Here is a 20,653-nt window from a genome sequence, read left to right as displayed (position 1 = left end):
TGGGAAAGTCACTTCTTGGGAAAGTGAAGGCAGATGTTTTCTTGAATGTAAGTTTAAGAGCAATATGCTACCTTAGAAATGTTATGACTTGTAACCGGCCTGTATTTCACAGGCAAACATCATATTAGATCAGCATGATCAGTCCTGTAGCTCTCTGCGTGCCAATTTTACCTTCAGGGAATGGCTGTCCTTTTTAATGATTCATTAGCTTTAACAAACTGCATCCCATGAATACAGCTGGCTGGGATGGGGGAGGGTGAGAATTGCATTGCAGCTGGGGATGCGAGGAAAAACTGGAGTGTCAAGGAGGAGATGGTGTGGGGTGAGCGGGGGGGCTGCCACCGTGGGGCTCGTCTGGCAGGGGACTGAGTGGGGCAGCTCCAGCCCACGGTCAGCCCGGCGCTGCCGCGGTGTTTGAAGGCAGCTAAGCTGCACTCCAGGGATCGGTTTGGTGCGATGCCTTTGCAACACGTAGCTTTTGGGGGGGAGTAGCTGAGCAGGACCTTTAGGGGTTATGGGTGATGCCCCTCATCCTTCAGGCCCCCAGGGTCAGGGCTGCTTCCAGGGCTCCGGGAGGACTTTGCACCACAGCAGATGCAAAATGCCTGAGGAGCCCTAAAGCCGAGGCAAAGAGGAAGGTCCTGTTCACACACCAGCGCAGAGGGTCACGGGCGAGACTTGTGCCCGTATTTCCCTGCTTTAATTTGCTGCCTGGGCTGCTCCCTCTGAAAGCCTCTGGATCCTGTCCTTGTGCTGACTCCAGCCCCATTGCCTCTCAGATGTTTTATGTCCTCTGGATCAAGGGCTTGGGTTTTGTTTTATTTTATCTTTTTTAATTTTCTTTGAAAGGTTAAATTTTTTTTTTAATGAATGTGTTTCCCCATTGTTTCCTTCCTGCATGTTGATCTCGTACCCACTGTAGGCATGACGGCTATTCTGATGTCAGCCGCTGGACTCCCCGTGCACCTCACCTGTGTGCCGCAAGCTGCCAGCACCCATAAAGCCACTAAAAAACACAGCTCAGTTAAGGAGGGGAGGAAAGTGTCGAAGAAAGGTAGTTCCTGCTCAAACTCTGATATTTGCTTCCATCTCCTTCTCTTTATCTCTCTGCACTTCTTCTGCTTCCCTCCTTTCCTCTTGTCTCTCCCCCCACCCTCTTGGCTCTTCTGATTTGACTGATGATGTTCATCCCACCACGGGGAGAAGCAGGACACATCTCCTCTGGCCTGCAACAGTCTCTGACAGGCTGTAAAATAAGATGATAAAGTAGACCCGGTCCTGTGGTAGCTCTGCTCGTTTCCATCAGTCATTAAAGCTGGAGCAGCCCAGTTGTTCTCTGTGCATGTCAGAGGCTCCTGCAGCCTCCCCGATGGTCCTGCTACACCCTCCTGGGGAGCCCTGGGCATCCACGTGCCAGGACCTTCTCTGACTCATTGGTGGGACAAGTCTGGGAGCTGAGGGACCATCAAGGAGAGCATTTAATCCATACGTGCTCTCAAGAAGGTTTGCTTGTGAGCCATGCTTGTCACGGTTGAGTCATGGGATGAGAAGGATCTTCCAGACAAGCAAGTCCCTGAGTCATACAGGGCTTTCCAAGGTTGAATTGCAGAGGATTGTTCTCTCCACCTCTGTCTGGGGTGGAAGGGAGTGGAGTGGAGCTCTCTCAGGTGGACATGCCCTGGCAGGAAGGGCCGGGTTACCCCAGCTTTCCTGCCGAGCTGAGCCACCTCCAGGGTACGGCCTTCACTTCTCCTCTTCATATCTCACTGGCATCCCACACCCTCACCCTTGCAGAGTCTGTGGGTTCCCGGTTTAGAGCCTGCGTCCCATCCATGCGTAGCAGCCCTGGGACTCTGGGGGGGTAGATGTGAATCCAGCCTGCTGTAGCTGTAGCGGTTGTTTGCCAGCCCTGGCACAGGTGTCCTGGGGTGGTCGACCACCACCAAACCTAAGGTGCTTCCCCCTTCAGATAAGCGAAGAGGGGACTAGAGGTGGAAGGGTGTTCAACATGGAGATGCTTGCATTTAAGAAAGAGGGAAGAGCCCTGAGGTGGAGGGGAAGAGGCACCTAGCTCTCTGGAGAGTTTGTTGGTGCCAGTGTCTCTCTCCTTGGAGACTGTGCTTGATGGGGAAGTGAGGTCCAAACCTGTCTGAAGGAGGCAGGAAGGGTGGTAGAAGGAAAATAGAAATTAAATGTGGAGGGAGGTATCTTGCAGAAATGCATTATGGAGGGAGCTGGGAGGAGGAGATGCAAATGGCGAGAAGGAGGGAGAGAGCAAATGTGGAGTAGGATGTGTGATAGAGGGGGAGGAGAAAGCAGGGGGCAGCGGGAGAAGCAGTGAAGAACAGGAGGAGCAAAGGAAAATGGGAGGTGAAGGAGAAGAGCTGAGCGGAGGTGGGTGGCAGAGGGGCTGGATGAGGATCTCGCTCTGCGGAGCCAGCTGGGAAGGTGGAGGGGTGAGGCAGCTCCTGGCGCTTCACTCCCGGCGCGGGCAACATCCGTGCAGCCCTCCGCAGCTGGGGATGAGGGCTGGGTGGTGGGGACGCCCTGGAAACAGTGCCGAAACGGAGCTGCGGAGAGGCCAGGCCCTCCCGCAGAGGCGTTGCCTTGCCCCTGTTGCTGGTGGAGCCTGAAAAACGGAGGGCCAGGCCTGCTATTGGTGTTGGTCACCTGCTGCTGGTTAATGACATGAAAGTAGCTGTATTTAGGGCAAGGTACGGCCACAAACACGCAGCCCTGCTCCTCTGCAGTCTCCCCACCCCACAGTGTGGCTGGCTGCTGGCTTCTCCTCGGTGGGGTCTGTTGGTACTGGGCTCTGCGCTGCTCACAGCATCCAGCCCCTCCCTGGCATGGAGGAGATGCGGGTGGGTGCAAGCAACCGAGGTGCTTGCAAAACCGTGATGTTAATAGGAGGATACGTCTTGCAATTTCTGAGCAGGGTGGGGAGAGCAGCAACGCAGAGCATGAAACGGGGCGGGTGGGGAGGATGGGACATGGGCTTGGGGGGTGAGAGCAACACACACCAGGTTAGGTATCTGCCGGCGGAGCAGAGGGGTGGCTGTAGCCCTGCCGGGTGTTACGCACCCCATCAGCAACGCCTCTTCCTCCATGCGATGCTGGTTCCTCAGCGCTGGCTGCAGCACCCAGGAGCACACGTGTGTTGCCTGCCTGCCGGGGCTGCTGACCCGCACCTTGGCCAAAGGCTGGGTGTGCTGGGGCAGGGCTGGCACCAGCCGCGGTCCCCGGGGGTGTCCGGGCAGCTGGCTCAGCCCCAGGGCTATGCCCGGTGCCAGCCCGGAGAGCCAGGCTGCCACCTCCCTGCCAGCTCACCAATGCCACCTGCTGGGGCCAGGACACCTCTGGAGGAGCAGAGAGGGGACAGCAGCAGGAGGGATGGGACAGTGCCTGGGGAAGGGGCACCAAGCTGCTCCTTCTCCCATCTGGCATGGCAGGATTTGTCCCAGCCGTCCTTGTCCTGCTCAGGATGTGCCGCAGAGGAGACTCTTTGTCAGCTCTGCCCTTTCCAGCGCTGACCCGTGAGAAGGGGTGCCTTTCTACGTTTTAAATTACTAAAATCCCCCCTCTGGTTTTAGAAAGCAGGATCCCCTTTGGTGGGGGCAGGGATGCCAGTCCTGCAGAATGCATGACTCCTGGGATGAAGAGGGTGCTCAGTCCCTCCTAGGAGCAAGCTGTGTTTGTACAACACCCCTCCAGGCTTAGGAACATTGTTCTGCAGTGAAAGTACTGAGCCTGACTTTTGGCCAGACTGTTCTCTTTCCCTTTACAGACCCTGAAGCTGCCAGCAGGCAGAGATGGGCCTGTTTTGTGCCCTGAATTTCTGCATCATGTGCCCTTTCCCCTCCCACGCTCCTTTAGGCTTTTCCATTATGGAGAGCTCTAGCAAGAGCTGTGCATCCGAGAGCAGGCCCTTCACTGTGGGCCTAGACTACAACCAGCTGGTGCCAAAAGAGGTGGTGGTGGGTGCAGCGTAGCCCTGCCGAGCGCCTTCTCGCTCCCTCCTGCTGCTGCAAACCCTGGCCCCACACAGGTTGAGGCAACACTGATGGAATTGCAGCCAGCTTGGTGAATAGCTGGGTTATGTTAAACAAAGGCAGTAATTAGTCAGGACTCGTTAACGTTGTTGCCGTTCTGGCAATGATGTCTCTGGCGCAGACGAGTGCTGCGTTGTGGGTGCTGCAGGTCTCGGGGAAGCCGTAGTCTCCGGGCAGGCACTGCGCTATCGGTGCTGGCACACGGCCTGGCAGCGTCTGCCATCCTGATGGATCAGCGCTGCCTTCCCGCCGGCCGGCACGGCGCTGGGCTGCGCTTCCTCGGGCTGCTGCAGCCGCTGCCTTGTGCCAGCGCCGCTGACTGTGCGCTCGGGGTGGGCTGAGACCCTGCCGGCTGTCCGGGAGGGAGGAGAGCGACTTGTCCGGCTCTCTCCGAGCGCTGCCGTGCTGCTCGGGCATGGAGCCAGCCACCACGGGGCTGCTTTCCCAGGGCCCTCAGGGGGGACTGAAGGGAGAAGGTGTCAGTTTGGGTCTGGTGTGCCACTTGTTACCCTCTTGGCTGATGGGATCACCGTTCACTTTTCCCTGGGCTTGGAGGTTTCCCTGCATGTCCTCTCTGGGGTGGGCGGTCACATGCAGAGTGCTGTGGTACGGAGGGAGAGGAGATGGGCATGCTCGTCCTTCCCTGCCAAGCAGGACAGGATCTGGCTAGGCGAGGGGAGTAATCCCAGCTGATTCTGATTGCTCCCCATATGTCCGTCCATCTGCAGCTGGGGCTGCGGGCCGTGCCAGTGCCTATAGGATGGGTGGGACTGGGGAGCCCCTCGGAGTCAGGGGAGCTTGCTGTTCCCATGGGGGACCACCTGCTGAAGGAGACAGGCTGGAATAACAGGGATGCTCTGTGTCACAACCAGAGCAGCCTGGTCGCTTGGTTATCCTGCTGAAATGCTAAATGTGAAGAAACCTGTTTTTAACACCAAATCTCCTCTCACCTTCCTGATCTCCAGACAGCCCTCTTGGGGGTTGAGGCCAGTAGGTTCAGCCTTTGCAAGTCCAGGGAACAGAGGGCAGAGGTGATCAGAGCTGGGTGACTGTCCATGACAATAACTAGAAAGAACCTGTGTCTGGCCTGCATAGGGTATGAAAAAAAGAGTCTGCTGCTAACCATATGGCTCGTTTTGGGATACAGAAGGAGGCATGTTACTGCTGCAAGCATTTGGTTGCCAAGCAAGGATTCAAAACACATCTGTTAAATGTTGCCCATGGAAAGCCCTTGCTTCAGCAAGCAACTTATTATCTACAGGGAGGAAGGGGAAGCATTAAAAAAAAATTGTTATTCCTCTCTGTAAATGAAAGAATGGTAAACATTCCTTCACATCCCAGATAAATCAATAGCACAGCATTAGGCCAGCTGGTGATAAACAGCATCGGTCAATTCTGCTATTGCATTTTCAATCTGCTATTGAATCTGGAAAACTCTGGGGACTGAACAGGCTTTGATGATCCCAAGGGATGGCTCGAACAAAGATTTGGAGGCAAACACTTTTATGGAGCAAATGGTCCAGTAAGGAAGTGATTCATGCGCTGAAGCGTACGTGGCTCGTGCTGTGGCGGGTGCCCTGCCTCCCAGCTGCCTTCTAGCTCCCACCCTGTGCTGCTGGGCTGTGGCCTGCCAGATGTGCTGGTCTGCCCAAGGAAGAGTGTCTCTTCGGAGGCCAGGAAGGCTGTGTGGGCTTTGCTACCCTTGCTGAAACCAAGTTCTCAGCATCAAAAGGCTTCCTTGGGACTGGACATTCAAATACTTGCAGGTGGGGACAGATTTTTCTAAAGCATCTGGGCTCCCCAGCCCTTTCTCTCTCCGGGCAACCTTGGTGGATCTAAATGCATCAGAGCATTATCACAGCAAAGTGACAGGAACAGATCAGAGATGCCACAACGCAAACCCATCAGGCATGGGTTTCCTAAGGATGGCTGAGGGCTGCATCACCCTCTTCTGCCTCATTGCCCCCAGCTCCATCCTAATGCCAGCTGGTGAGGTGGTGTAATGCCATTTGCTTTGCCCGAAATCCCTGCTGTACCTCAACAGACTGTGCAAGAGCTTTCTTGTCCTCACTCTTACCCAACTCTGCACCAGGATTTTTGTCTTCTTTCATTGATTTGATTTGAATGAGCCTGGCCAGTTCTTGGGCAAGTCATCTCTTCATTTCTCTTGAGCTGCTACAGAGGAAGGAAAGTCAACAGCAAGAGAAACGCACAGCAGGGGCTGCAGGGAAGGAGCGTCCTCCACCATCCTGAACGAGGTGAATTGCTCTAAAGCTGCTCAGATCTGCTGTGCAGGTGGGAGCAGGTGAGCTGAGGCGTTCTGCCAAGTACTGGGCAGGCGTTGCTGCTGGTGTAACACACCCTCTCTGCTCGCTTCCCTCGCTGTCTTCACCACCTTGTCTGTGCATCTTTTTGGCATTGCTTTCTCCAGCCCGTAGCCAGAGGAGACAAGAAGGTCACTTCAAAAAGAGCCACCTGGAAAACACAGTTCAGGTGGAGGAGGACTTGGTGGTCAGTCTGGCAGGCAGCATGGGATCCTCAGGAATGAGAACACAGTGGTCATCATGATCAGGTACTCATGGAAGCAGATGGAGTTATGGTGGGTAGCAGCCACCCCTGCTCAAATGGTCCGCTCCAAAACTTGCAGAGCAGAAGAAGCTGAAGCCTCCGTCTCCCATGTGACCATGAAGATCTCTTGCAGTTGCAAACCAGAGCCTGGTTCCAACTGCCACGTGTGGAAGGTGCCACCCTGTGTTTGCCAGCCTGGAGCGGGGACATCACAGAACACTCGGCTGGGAGGGCTTCAGGTGCAGTAAGCGCCAAGCTGAGCTCTGACAAGAAGCTGAGACAGTTCAGACTGATCGCATCCCCTTGCGACTTGTTCCTGGCTGGCAGCTCTTGATCCGCTGCATGCGAGCAAGGTCCCAGCAGAGAGGATTCCTGGACCCATTTCTCTCCTCGGGAAAAGACAAGACAAGGAGCCGTGTTCCCTGTGAGATCTGGTGATGAGGCCTTGAAGCAGCTCCTGGCACTGCTGAGCTCTTGGCCTGAGAGCTGGAAGGCTTGCCCAGGCTCCTGTTTGTCTCCTGCTCTTATTGTGGCAGTTCTTGGAAATGCTTTTCCAGGGGATTTTGGCATGCCCCTGAAGTGGAAAACACCTGCTTCCGTGTTGCTCTTTGGCTTAATGCTTATTTTATCCTGTTACTACCTTCCTGGCGAAAGGTCTCCAGAGGGTGATCCTCACAGCCCTGCTCTGCCTGAGATGTCAGACATCTCTCCTCCTGCCCGGCACTGGCACTCGGAGGGAGCATCCCTTCACCTCCTGGGCTCCTGTTCTTGCTCTGTGTGCTCAGTCATCCCTTCCTCCTGCTACCGCTGCCAGAAATCATGTGTTTCAGGATGGCCAGGAATCCCCTTCTGAAAATAACTCATCTTAATGACCATGTTATCATTTAGGAGAGTCCAACTCCCGGTTCATCAGTCTTCCTTAGCTAAATGATTTTTCCATCCACGTTAGCGTTCTGTCTCACTCTCTTCTGTTGCCCCGAGCTAGCTTGTCTGCAGTGAAAAGGCATCTTTTCCCTGGTGGCACCTCACCCAGCTGTCTGTGCCGCAGGGCGACCTTGTGCTCTCCGTCGAGGTGCCCCCATAGCACTAGCCGATTGCAGAGCTGTCGTTCAAGGGAGCAAGGGGCTCCGGCGTGGTACAGGATCTGTGCCGTCTAGGTCTTTGCCTGTTTAACAACACCTGTGGCATGTGAGCAGTCCTTCCCTTCTGCTTCACCATGTTTGCCTCTACCAGGAAAAGTGGTTATCCAGAAGATAGCACCCACCCCTTCCTGCTGGTGACAGACATTGCTTTTTTGGGGTGGCAGAACAGCTTGATGCTGGCTCCAGTGTGGCTATCTCTTGATGCACAGCTTTTTCAACCACAGAGGCAATGCTTGTGAACCCTCTAGCTTCCTTGAAAGCACCAAAGTGTCAGGGAGAGCTGAAGATGCATATCATGCAGGTACACCCATAGCTCTGATGCCTGGCTGTTGCACATAGTGGTGCTCTGTGTCTGCCTCGGAGCGTGGCGTTTGGAGTAGCAGTACTCTCTGTGCTAAAGCACAGTCAGTGTCCTCCAGTGGCTTAGAAAAGAGCTTGAGAGCAAAGCTCTTTGGGGCAGTGTTGGAGTACATCTCCCTTGCGAGGCCCTGAGGTGTCAGGCACGGATGCTTGTGGCCTGTCTGGCTGCTGCTAGCATTTCCTTTGCTCCCCGCTCTCCATCCCGGCCCCAGCCAGCCGGGATGGAGAACGGAGAAGGAAAAGCTATGCCTTTGCCGGCCCGTTCGTCACAGCACTGCTTTCCCCTGATCTCCCCCAGAAGCAGATTGAGGAAGGAAGGGCACGGTTCCCCCTGAGCCAAGTGACAGGTCTCTATTTTGCCTCCTGCCAGGTGGAGTCATAACGTCACTTGTGCAAATGTTTCCTTTCCTAGGCTGGTGGAAGAGCCTGGCCGCCTCCGTGATGGGCCTGATGACCGGTAAGGAGCTCATCTCCTCTTGCCCGGGGCTGGGCGCCGTGCGGAGGCGTGCGATGCTCACTGGCATAAGCCGAGCCTCACTGGGCAGCTCCAAAAGGATGGGCTGGGAGTTGAGGTGACTGCTGATGCTCTCGGCGGTCACTTGCTTTGGGTGTTGTGTGATGTTTGTTGCTTAAGCCCGTAATGCCTCTGAGGGGACCAGGCTGCCGGTGCTGGTGGGCTGCTCGGGTGCCCGTGCCTGGGTGGATGGGGACCAGGGACTATATTTAGGAAAATGCGAAGATATCGGTGTCATGTGTTGCAAATAGGGTACCTGTTAGAAAGCTGGTTTGTCTTACATACCCTGTGACTTGCACTGTGTCTTGCTGGATATGAGTCCATAGAAGCTCGAGAGAAAGGCCGCTGTTTCGTGTTAAGGATGTGAGGCTTGTTCTGCCATACTCAAAACAGGGCCTGAAGCTTAGTGTATTGCTGGGTCTCCTTGTCAGGTGCCAGCTGGGGCGATGTGGGAATGCCTTCTCTCCTTTGACAACGCAGATGACATAATCCTCTATCCCACTGAGACCATAGCATCCTTGGGTTGAGTTTGATGCTAGCTGGCCTCTGGTGTGCACAAAGAAAGTCCAGCTGGGACCTGGCTGGCATCGCTTGGGTACGTGGGGAGAACTGGAGCACAGCAGCTACAGGCAGACCCCTGGGTGTACAGCACAGGGCACCAACATCTGCTGGTGGGTTCTCCCATCTGCGGTGCTCACAGTCCTAGCGGTAGCCATTTCTGATAGCAAAGCCTTTGCGAGGCTTGTAGGGATCAGTTGGAGCAGCCTCTTCTCCCCCTCTAACCCTAACCTTTCTCCTTGGCGTCCTGGCCAGTGACTTGCTTGTCTCCCTTCTCTCTAGCTCACCCTGCACGTGCCTGTCATACCTCACGGCGTGTCTGATTTCTTCTGCTCTCTTTTTCTCATCTCTCTCCTTGTGCAGCGACACCAACCGAGCCAGAAGCAGTGGTGAAGAAGTACCTGGAAGAGCTGAAGGGCACTCCTGCCGATGAGGTGAGAGGACAGTGAAGCAACTCTGGCTTGCCCAGTGGCCCATTCACTGGGGTGCTGTGAAAACCACGGCGATGCCTGAGGACCATCCTTCCTTGGGCGTCCCGTGTGGTAGATACTGCTGCTTGCAATGGCACCGTTGATGCTAGATGGAGAGGCACTGCCTGAAGCCCACACGTGGTAACTGGTGACTTGTCCTTGTCAGAGGACTGTGACAGAGAAATTACGGTGTGGGTTGAATAGCTAAGCCTGGCAATGCTTCCCCATTTCCCTTGGAGCTGGCTGCAGAGCCTGGGGTGGAGGAGGGAGTTTGGCTTTGGTCTCCTCTCAGTGCTCATAGAGGTCAAAACTACAGAGATCAAAACCCTGCGGGGGAGCTGCTCTGTAGAGGAGCAGGACATAACCATACTCGTTCCCACTCATCCCCTCTGACTGATGGCAGCTCTGTTCCTGTGCTGTCCAGGAGGTGGTGGAGTGGGGCAATATCAGCCAGATAAGGAAACCTGTCTCCGTGCTGTTAAACCTCAAGGGGAAAGATTAAAGTTGAAGGCAAATCTTCCTGAAGCATCTCCTTGATCGCGTCAGTCATTACGATCAGCCTGTGCTTGCACTACACAGTGGTTTTCTCCTTTCTGTCTTGGACTCTAGGACTGTATCATCTGCATGGAGAAGCTGTCCTCCCCGTCAGGTTACGGCGACGCATGCGAGTGCAGCGCAATCAAGCCAGAGACGGTTGGTCGTCTGACAAACTGCCAGCACTCCTTCCACATGCTCTGCATGCTGGCCATGTACTCCAACGGGAACAAGGTACCGAGCTGGCCCATCCCCACCAGGTCCCCTGTGCCCGGGTGACTCGGCTGTGGAGCTCTGATGCCTGCTTCTCTCTCCTCACAGGATGGGAGTTTGCAGTGCCCCTCTTGTAAAACCATCTACGGAGAGAAAACCGGTACTCAGCCCAAAGGGAAGATGGAGGTCTCCACTTTCCCCCAGTCCCTCCCTGGCCACAAGGACTGCGGGACAATCCAGATTGTGTATCACATCAGCAGAGGCATTCAGGTGAGTGCACAGCACGCTCGCTGGAACGGCTGCTGCCGGATAGCACAAGCTGTGAGAGCCTCCCAGGAAAGTATCGGGATCCAGTACAGTACCTGCTGGCAGCCCATCACTGAGCAGCCTAAGGTGCCTGGAGCCAGCAACTGCACTGGTTGTTCTTCAATGTATGGGCGACTTGGGTCTCCTCCATGAAAGATCTTTTCCCACTTTGAGAGTGGCCTCAGGGTCTACAACAGCCTTTCACCTGTAGTAAAGACTAATGTCTGCATGAAGCAGGGAGGAGACTTGGCCCGTGCTCGCAAGGTGGGAGAGATCCCAACGTCTGGTTTCACAAGCAATGTCTGAGGTTTTGGTGGCTGCAGTGAGCTTGCAAAGGTTTGAGCTGGGTGGTCTTTTTAGGGTGTCATCAGAGCACATGGAAAAAGCTGTGGTTTAGGGCTCTCTCCCACCAGAATTTAAGTAATCTGAAGAGCTGGCTTTGTATCCCAGCATGAGACCGCTCTTGGAGGACCCGTAATACTCGCATGTCCCATAAGAACAAGTCAGATATCTCATACTTATCATCAGCAATACCTTGCTCCTTTTACATGGAAGAGCTGGTTTGAGATGGGCCTATGTCAAATCCTGCTGCTGAGGGACTGTCCGACTCACGTGAAGATGGACGTGACCATGCCAAGTATGTCTTATCTATTGCAGGGCCCTGAGCACCCCAACCCTGGGATGCCGTACACAGCAAGAGGCTTTCCTCGCTACTGTTATCTACCAGACAGCGAGAAGGGCAGAAAGGTAAGGTATCACACGCTGATAACGTGACCCTTCTCAGGTTGTCCCTTGGCCCTGTGTTGGTGGATGGGCACAACAGGGTTGCTGTGGGGAGCTGTCCCCATGATGCTAACCAGCTATTCTTGGTAGTTGTCCGTGCTGTTTGTTCCTTACGTGTATTTGTAATCCCTCTGCCCGTGAAGATCTCTGCTGCTTCTTCACAGCTTTGACTGTGAAGACTTGTTCTCCTTCATCCCTTTACTAAACAAAATCCTATCTGATCTTTTGGGAAGACACTCCTGGCCTGTCTTGGGCAATGCAGTTACAAGGGTTTGCACTGAGAACCGCTGAGCTGGGGAAGTCCAGCTGCTGGCTCTTGCCATCCCTGTTTCCTCTGGGTGGGTGTGTTTGTCTCAACTTGTGCCAGTATTTTTCAAGTCCTGGAAGACCAGCACGCGTAGGGAATGGTCCTTCCCATCAGGGCCACCACATGGGTAACTAGGAGGTGAGGGTCATCCCTTCTGATGCTGGGATCTTTGGTTTCCTCCTGCTACAGCAGGGATTTAGGTTGTCAAGCTTCTGGCAAGCTGCTTTCATGGCTCAAGTCTCCTAGCTGCTGAAGGCCAGCTTTGATTTTTCTCTTTCCACCTCTAGGTCCTGGAGCTCCTGAGGGTGGCCTGGAAGAGACGCCTGATTTTCACAGTGGGCACCTCCAGCACCACCGGCGAGAGCAACACGGTGGTGTGGAACGAGATCCACCACAAGACGGAGATGGACACAAACCTGAGCGGCCACGGCTACCCTGACCCCAACTACCTGGACAATGTGCTGGCGGAGCTGGCTGCGCAGGGCGTCACCGAGGACTGCCTGAGACAATGAGCTGGGGTGGGGGCCCGGCTGTGCCGTGCACGCGTCGGGGGGGCCCACCTAGTGCACTTATTCCTGTTGCCTTAAGTTCCTGTGTCGGACCGCCTGTCACACTGAGCAATAACACTGTACCGCGGGAGCCCTGCCTGCTCTTTACAGTCTCTTTTTTTTTGGGGAGGGAAGGATATTTTTGTGGAAACAGCACTTGCGTCTCTGGGTGGGGTTGACGGCCACAGCCAGGACTGGCTGGGACAGGGGTCCTGAGGTGACAGATCCCCTTGTGAAGGTAGGACCTTGCCCTGGTAATGCTTGGGGACGGGATGGGGAGAGGGGAGCATCTCGCTCCCACTAGACCACCTGGAAAGCGCACGAGGGCCTCCCTCCGGCACGCTGCAGCTCCCTGTCTCTGAGGCACCTCTTACAGCGAAGCCTCCTCCCTCCTGCCCCTGTATCTCTGCTTGGCCGTAATAAACGCTTCATTTCCACAGCGAGTCGCTGCTTTGCCTTCAAGCTGCCTGATGGCTTGGGGTGCCTCCCTGCTCGGTGGCTCCGTCTGGGGGACCAGCCTCCTCCACGGAGCTGGGGACGCTCGATCCAGCCAGGAGAAAGGAGGGAAAGCTCAGCTCTGCTGGAGGGACACAGATCTCTGCGGGGGCAGGACACGGGGCGCTGGTCCCAGGGGTCGAGGGTTGCAGCCTCTCAGTGCTTCGCCCGCCGGAGCCTGGGGCTCTGCGGCCACGGTGCCAGCAGAGGTGACCCCCGCAGGGTCCGTCCCGGGGGAAGTCGCAGCCCCCTGCTCTTGCTGTGAGCTGCCATCCCCGCTCCTATCGTCCTGAAGCCCTTCTGGCAGGACTTGCCTCTCTTTTCCCTCCCTTCTCTCAGGTGAAATGGCAGCAGCTTGGGGCTCTTTGTGCCCGGTGAAGCCTCTGCAGGGAGGAGGCTGCTGTGCTTTGTGCGAACCGCTTTGTGCTGCTGCTGCGGGGAGCGCTGGTGCCACCCGGCGGTGACAGGCCACCTTCCTCCCCGGCTCTGCTGCCAGCCGGGCGGTGGTGGCAGCAGCGATGGAAGATGCTAGCAGAGATGCTCTCCAGGCCGGAGCACGCTCCTGCGCCGTGAACTCTACCTGTTATGAGTGCTAGCACCTTGTGAAGGGGATATTGCCCCAATCGTGGTGGCCTTGCTGTACATTGTCCCCCAGGCTTCTTGTCACCTGGTAGCTGAAGCCTTTCGAAGAGCTGTTTCTGGCTGTTCCCCTCCCTGTGGCCACCGGCCCCAGCTGCAAGTCCCCAGGAGCTCTTCCCACATTAAATCCCTTTGGCGCATCAGAGGCCCTGGTGCCGTCTGCCATTTCACCTCCTTCCCAGGAGATCCGGGACGCAGCCGTGCTTCGTGGTAGCTCTGTCTTGGCGTCCTCCTGGGACCAGCAAGTCCTGGACCAGCAGAGGCGCGATTTTCTTTCTGTCATGCCAATATAAAAATGAAAGGTTTTTTGGAGCCATCAAGGGCTGGAGCTTTCCCCAGTGTCCATCTTGTGCTTGCAGCCTCCTGGTTACCCTCTGCTGCAGGCTCTAGGGAGAAAACTCTCAAACATCCAGCGAAGTTTGGGGATGCTGCAAGAAGGGAGCTCCTTGGGAGCAGCAGGTACGTGTCTGTGTGTTGCTGGGCTCTACACAAATGGGCTGTGTCTGCTCCTCTCCTGCCCTGGCTGCGAAAGGGGGAGGTTTCGAGTTTAAACCTCAGCTTTCTATCCCCAGATCACGTTCTCCCTGCAATCAAAACAGTGAATTGAAGCGAAAATTGAGCAGGGTTCACCCAGCCCTGTACAAAGCAAGAATTTCCTGCTGAGCGTGGCCCACGGCGTCTTCAGCAGATGCTCCTGCGCTTGTATCGGCTGGAGCTTCCCCGCGTCTGGGCTGGTCCGGGGCCGGGGCACTACGGCGTGAGCCAGCCAGGCTCAGCGGCTCATCCCTGGCTGTCACATCCTCTGCCACGAGGACACGAGGCATCTCCTAAAAGCCTTGTCACGTCAGTGCTGAGCCCTGAGACGGCTTAGCCCCCGCGGTGGGGGATGCAGGCAGCAAAGGGGTGGAAAGCAGCAGAGCCGGGTGCTCGGGTACCGCTGCGCAGGGAGATGCTTTGAAGCGGGTCCCCTCTCTGCCCTCGGGCAGGGGTAGCAGCCGGCGGAGGGGGAAGGCATGACCGCGATGCCGTGGTGCCGGTTGGAGCCGGGAGGGGACAGAGCCCCAAATAAGCGCTTATAATGCTACCGGACAGGTCTGACCGAAAGACTTGGGTCCCCCTGGCCCTGGCTGGAGACCCACGGCGGGCATGTCTCCCTTCCCCCTGCCGTGCCAGCTTGTTTGCAGCAGGGCGGTTATTATTAGCTGAGCCTTGACCCCGCAGGTATGCTGGCCCCGCGTCCCAGTAGTGGGTACCGGCAGCTGAAACTGTGACTCACTGTCCCCCTGCGTCACCCTGCCTCCCTCGCCCCGCCGCTGGCACGCCAGCGGGGAGCGTGAAGGAGGGCTCTGGGGTGGCAGATGGGGGGGCTGGCATGTCCCCGTGGGCATCTGCGGACCCCGGGGCCGGTATTGCTGGGTAGGAGGAGGGGAATAAGGCAGGGACGGGAGGAGGGAAGGAGGGATGGAGGCTGCAGCTGCGCCTGGTTTTCCCCTCTGCAGCTGGAATGTGTAATCTTTGAATGCTCCATTTCCACTTAATCTGAAGGCGCGGTCCCGGCCCCTTCGGGAAGGGGGGGAAATCCCCTCCCACGCAGGAGGGGGCAGCCGCTGCCCTTGGCAAACACCGGAGAAGGAGCACTCAAACCCCTCTGCACGGAGAGCGGCCGGGGGAGGGCCAGCGGTGGGGAGCCCCCGAGCTGTGGGGCAGTTCCCCTTCCTAGGTCACTGTCCCTGGCCCCGTCCCAAGGGCTTGGGGACCCTTTCCCAGGAAGGGGGGCCATGGCCCGGCCCTGCTGCCAGTGAGGGGGGAAGGATGGATGGGGAAATGTCAGCATGGGGTGGCCCCGGAGTTCGGGTGCCTCCGCGCCCCTGGCGCTGGGTGGGACCGTTTGCCTGGAACGCTTGGGGATTTGGGTGAGTTCAGGGTGTGATGGCTCCGCAGCGCTTCCCCACCCTTGGGGCAAGGCTGGCTGCACCCAAAATCAGCCGGGCACGGGCTCACCCTTCGCACTGGCTCGGGGGCTGGGTGGGCATGAGGCATCCGCAGTGAGTCAGGTCTTGGTGGGGCAAACGGGGGTGCAGGACAACTTGCCCAGCTGCCCCCGTAGCCCGACAAAGACTTTGACTCCTGCCAACCCATCCTTGAACACGGCTCCGGTGCCTCCTCTGTGCCTCAGTTTCCCCTTTCACATCGCAGGCTTGTGCCCTGCATCCTCGAAGCCCGCTCTGGTGCCTCGGCTCTGGGGTCCAACAAGGTGGCTCCCCGGGGGGGTTTGGGACCAGTGGGTGAGCCGGGAGGCGCAGCCGGCCCCCTTTGCCCCCGGGGGTCTTGCCGGGCCGGCAGAGCCGGTGCAGGAATGCGGGCCTGGGAGGGTCTGGCACCTCGGGACAGGCGGTCCCTGCTGCGGGGGCTCACAGGCTGTTTGTCCCCTCGGCAGTGGGACAGGGTGAGCGGAGCAGGGCAGCACGTCCAGCCCCACCGGGACAACGCCATGGAGCTGCCGTGGGTGCTGCTGGTGCTGGCAGGGACGAGCGCAGCCACGGGCCTGGGTGACTCTCGCAGGGGGACAGGGCAGAGGGGGACGGGGGCTTGGAGGGGCTGCAAGGTGTTTTCCCTGTGGGTCTTTGCAAGGTGTTTGTGCCAGGGAGGGGTTATGTAGCTGGGCATGGCTGGGGGGGGGCCCCACACCGGTGCTGTCCCCTTGGTGCTGGCACCGCTGGCATCCCGTGAGCGCCTGCTGTGCTGGCACCAGCACTCATGGACCCCAGCGCGGATGCGGGCTGGGGTCAGGCGCTTGCTGAGCGGTGCGGAGCATGGGGTCCCCCTCGCTCACCACCCGCTCCCCCAGCCCTGCTGCCCTACGTGCCCCGCGTGCCCCCCGCGGCACTGCCGGGGAAGCTCACCGCCACCACCTTCACGCTGGAGAGGCCCTGCTGTGTCTTCGACCGGCACGCCAACGCCTCCAACACCGTTTGGCTGGTGGTGGCTTTTGCCAACGGTGAGCGCCCGCTGCTCCGGCACATGCCCCCCACCATGGCAGGGGGACATGGGGGACCCTCACCGCAGCCGCTCACCCCCCATCTGTGCCACGCAGCATCGGCCACCTTCAGAAACCCCCCGTCCCGGGCCGATGTGCCTCTGTACGAGCAGCTGCCCACTGCCCACTCCTACATGACGCTGGAGATGCCGGCGGCCGTGTACGCCTGCTCAGCACCAAGCCTGGCTGTCCTGCGGGTCGGGGACAACACGGCGTGCGTGGGCCAAGGTGGCCAGGACCCCTGCAATGGGCCCCTGCCCTCCCCAGGGCCCTACAGGTGAGGCCGGTGGGATGGACCCCCCCCCCCCCCAGGTCCTGGCTGGGGTAATTCCCCATCCAGGGCGTGCTCGTCCCCCCTGGTGTCACCACCGTACCCGTCCCGCAGGGTGAAGTTCCTGGTGATGGGTTGCCACGGCCCCAAAGTGGAGACGAGGTGGTCCGACCCCATCCTCCTGCGGAGAGGTACCGGTGGCAGTGCCATCCGCCCGTGGGTCCCCTGCACCTGCCCCGTTGGGGTGCCGGCACGTGGCACGGCATCGGCCCTGTGCCATCACCCCAAAAGCCAGAGGGGAGAATGATCCCCAATCTCCCCCAGCCACCCTATCCCTCCCCTTTCCACCGCACCATCCCTGAGCCCCCCCTGTGTCCCCCCCATATCCCCCATCTCACCTCCTTCCAGCCGGCAGCCCAAGCACCATCGACCCCGCGCCTGCGCGCCGCGGTAGCGACGTGGTCATCATCGCCTCCATCCTTGCCAGCCTGGGGGCCGTGCTGGCCGCAGCGGTGCTCAGTGCCGTGGGGTACGGGGGCTGCGTGGGGCCGCGCTTAGGGAGGACGTGTCTGCGGGGGCCCCGGGAGAACACCCCCCTCCTCAGCCCCATCAGCAGAGAGATGGAGTGATGGAGACGTTGTTAAGATTTAAAAAGCCTTTTTTTTTCTTAAATCAGGGGTTAGTCATAGTTTGGCAAGGAGAAAGGGCCCCTCGGCGGTAGTCGGCGTGGGGGGGGGCCGGCAGAGCCCCACGGACCCCACTTGATGCCCCTGCTTGTCTCTCCCTGCAGCGCCGAGGCGTGGGAGTCCCTGTGCCGCCGGGATTCGGGGGCCGGTGCCTTCGCCCGCAAGTCCTACAGGACCCACCACATCCCTCCGGCCCTGCCCCAGCCCTTGCCCCCCGGCTGCAGGTGCAGCCCCCCGGGGCTGGGCTGCTTTGCCCCCCGGCCTCCCAGTCCGTGTCCTGCCGAGTAAACTCTCGCTTTACATCTGCAACTGCCTCCTTCTTGCCCGGCCGCGGGACGATTCCCCCCCCTCCGCCTGCCGCCCCGCTCGCACACCGGCTTGGTGCTCTGTTCACCGCTGTCGGCCATGCAGGGCTGGAGCTGTGGAGGATGGGGGCACCGGGCCCCCCCAAACCCACCTGGGGCCTCAGCTCGGTGGCACTTGGTGTTGGGGGGCGGGGAGGGGCGCATGCTGGCACCGGTGGGGTCTGCGGGGAGCCCCGAGGTGGGCATCCCCCTGTGCTGGCACTCTCTGCCCCATTGCCTGGGTGAGGGCTGTTGCCTACCCGTGCCACGAGCGTGGCAGTTCTCAGCACGCCTCCCCGGTGGGCGCTGGGGCATAGGAAATGCTCCCCAGGGAAACGAGCCCGACCTGTTTGCCACGGGGCCGCGGCCAGCGCAGGAATGTGGGTGGTTGGCGGCTGCAGGCGGATCCCACGGGGACGCAGAGCCCGGCCGCCCGCACTCCTGCCTTTGGCACCCAGTCATCTGCACGATGTTCCCGCTGCTCCTCCTGCTCCTGGCAACGGCCCACGGCCTGGGTGAGTCCGCCAACGCCAGTGGGCTGGGCTGGGGGTCCTCACTGTCCCCTGCTTGCGGGGGTCCCCTGTGCAAAGGCACCAGGACCCTCCCTGGAGCCTGGAGGTGCAGGGCGGCTGATGCCCCCCCTGTTCTGGGTGCCACCCCTGCTGTCACCTTCCTGGGGTCTGCTGGTACGGCATGGGGTCCTCTGGGGGTCTCGCAGGGGTGTCCCTCCCCGGGTGGTGGCACGGGGGTGTCTGCCTTCTCTTTTCATGAAACGTGTTGTGTCTGAGCCCAAAACGGGGGGTGGGGGGGGGGACCCCGCAGCCGGGACCACAGGAGTCAGCTCCCTCCTGTCCTCGTCCCCACGCCAAGCCCCCGGCACTGCTGCAGCCGGTCGGAGCCGCCGGTCAGGGGCTGCAGCGGGGGGGTCCGCACCCTCCGCCGCACCCCCCTTGGCTTCTCACCGCAGACCGGCTCCCGTACAAACCGACCCTGGCCAACTCCTCCCTGGGGGGCCTGACGACCACCTCCACCTTCGTGCTGGAGCAGCCCCGCTGCGTCTTCACCGAGATGCAAGACAACACCGTCATCTGGCTGGTGGTGGCCGTCCGCACGGGTAGGTGGGGTGCAGCGAGGCCCTGGGGGAGCCACCCCGGGGCAGGGGTGTGCGCAGGGCTCCCCGCACTCCCCCAGGGTCCCTCCTCACCACCCCCCCCCCATCCCCGTCCCTGCAGCCGTACGCAACTTCAACAACAGCGTGGGGCCGGGGACCCCCGAGAGGGCGTTCCAGAAGTTCCCCACCAGCACCCCTGCCTACATGACCCTCAACACCACCCTCCTCAACTACCCCTGCCCCAAATCCCCCGGGGAGTTCACGGTGCTGCGCGTCGGCAGCGAGACCGGCTGCACCACGGATGAGACGAGACCCACCTGCAACGGCCCCCTGCCTGGACCCGGGCCATACTGGTGAGCCTGCCCACGAGGCCGTGCCCCCCCCGGGCCTGCCGGCAGCCCCCCGGCCCGCAGGACCGCGGCCGACCTCCCTTCCCATCCCAGGGTGAAGTTCCTCGCCCTGAAGGACTCCAAGCCCGTTGCTGAGACAGCCTGGTCGGAGCCCATCACCCTGAGGACAGGTACCGCTGCCGGGGTGCTTGTCCTGCCCCTCGCACCATCCCGCAGCCGTCGGGTGTTGAGGGGTGCGGGGTGGTCCCGGGGGGGGGGGGGGGGGGGCTGCACACTGAGCACGAGCAGCTTGGAGTGCAGCGCTCCTGCGAGCAGCCGGGGAAACTGAGGCAGGGCGCTGCTGCGGGTCGTGCTGGGGTATGATGGCACCGTGCCGTGGCACATTGTGTTTGCACGGTGCACTTGCACGCTACCGTTGCGTATTGCGTTCGCACGGCGCGTTTGCACGCTGCAATTGCACATTGCATCTGCACTGTCCATTTGCACACTGGGATTGCATACTGTGTTTGTGCACTGCATTTGCACGGTGCGATTGCACACTGTGGTTGCCCACGAACACACCGTGCCCTGGCCGGGCCCCCTGCGCTGCCCCGGGGTGCACATGCCGCTCTCTCCCCAGCCCGGCAGCCCAGCAGCATCCCCATGATGGGCAGTGGGCGCAGCGCCGGCATGATCGCCCTCACCTCCATCCTCTCCATCCTCTTTGCCATCCTGCTGGCCGGCCTGGTGGCCATGCTGGTCTTCTCGGGGTGAGTGCCACCCCTGCATCCCACCGCACCACCCAGGAGCCGTGATGGGTGCTGGGCACACGGGACCGGCGTCAGAGGGTGACACCAGCACCCCGTGGCCCCCACCCTCGTCCCTCACTCCCCCTTCCCTCCCCAGCTCGGACATCTGCGGCGGCAGCAGCACCTTCAGCAAGCCGGAGGCGGTGACGGTGCGGCGGTACAACACCCACCACGTCTACGACCAGCCGGCCGCCCGGCTCTGAGCCCCTGCCGCAGCCCCGCGCTGTCTCCCCGCCGCCCCCCCCGGCACCGCACCGCCTCCCCGCCTGCTCCCACGCCGGCCGTCGCCGGCCCACGCACCCTCAGGTGCCCTCGCCATTGCACCGCCGGTGTCGATGGCACAACGCCCACCGCCGCGGGGGCACGGCCAGAGCTGCCCCGTGGACCAGGGCCCCAGGGAGCCATGATGGAGCGGGAGATTAAAGGCCTTTCTGCGTGCTTTGCGCCCGGCTTCCACCTCCTGTTTGTGACTCCCCCCTGGGAATGGCACCCGCCGAAACCTCGCCGCCTCCCGCAGCCCCCAGGAAAAGCCCCATGGCCCCGTCCCTGTGCCCCCACGCAGGGCTCTGAGCCCCAT

The 20,653-nt window shown here is 59.7% G+C and overlaps 2 protein-coding genes across 5 annotated transcripts in view; both read left to right on the top strand.

The window, feature by feature from the left end:
- The window catches only part of DTX2 (deltex E3 ubiquitin ligase 2), a 40,125-nt gene extending 27,349 nt beyond the window's left edge, over nucleotides 1–12,776 (top strand). For 2 of the 4 annotated variants that reach the window (XM_050909061.1, XM_050909060.1), the window contains exons 5-11: nucleotides 923–1,054; nucleotides 8,535–8,579; nucleotides 9,558–9,628; nucleotides 10,274–10,432; nucleotides 10,520–10,681; nucleotides 11,375–11,464; nucleotides 12,095–12,776. In XM_050909061.1, coding sequence (XP_050765018.1) covers nucleotides 923–1,054; nucleotides 8,535–8,579; nucleotides 9,558–9,628; nucleotides 10,274–10,432; nucleotides 10,520–10,681; nucleotides 11,375–11,464; nucleotides 12,095–12,319 — 884 coding nt within the window. In that variant the 3' untranslated portion in view covers nucleotides 12,320–12,776. The remainder of the gene's footprint in view (nucleotides 1–922; nucleotides 1,055–8,534; nucleotides 8,580–9,557; nucleotides 9,629–10,273; nucleotides 10,433–10,519; nucleotides 10,682–11,374; nucleotides 11,465–12,094) is intronic. The other 2 variants (XM_050909057.1, XM_050909059.1) reach the window with 2 other exon arrangements.
- Nucleotides 12,777–18,296: 5,520 nt separating this feature from the next.
- On the top strand, nucleotides 18,297–20,495 carry LOC127024476 (uroplakin-3b-like protein 1). Its single transcript, XM_050909062.1, has 6 exons — nucleotides 18,297–18,342; nucleotides 18,795–18,941; nucleotides 19,060–19,291; nucleotides 19,382–19,458; nucleotides 19,908–20,033; nucleotides 20,173–20,495. Exons 1-6 carry the CDS (start codon nucleotides 18,297–18,299, stop codon nucleotides 20,277–20,279), a joined length of 735 nt encoding a protein of 244 aa, XP_050765019.1. The 3' UTR covers nucleotides 20,280–20,495.
- Nucleotides 20,496–20,653: the final 158 nt, after the last annotated feature.

This window comes from Gymnogyps californianus, chromosome 20, assembly GCF_018139145.2.
Source record: "Gymnogyps californianus isolate 813 chromosome 20, ASM1813914v2, whole genome shotgun sequence".
NCBI lineage: Eukaryota > Metazoa > Chordata > Aves > Accipitriformes > Cathartidae > Gymnogyps > Gymnogyps californianus.
The sequence above is the reverse complement of the archived record's forward strand: the minus strand, read 5'-3'. Positions and strand labels throughout refer to the sequence as shown.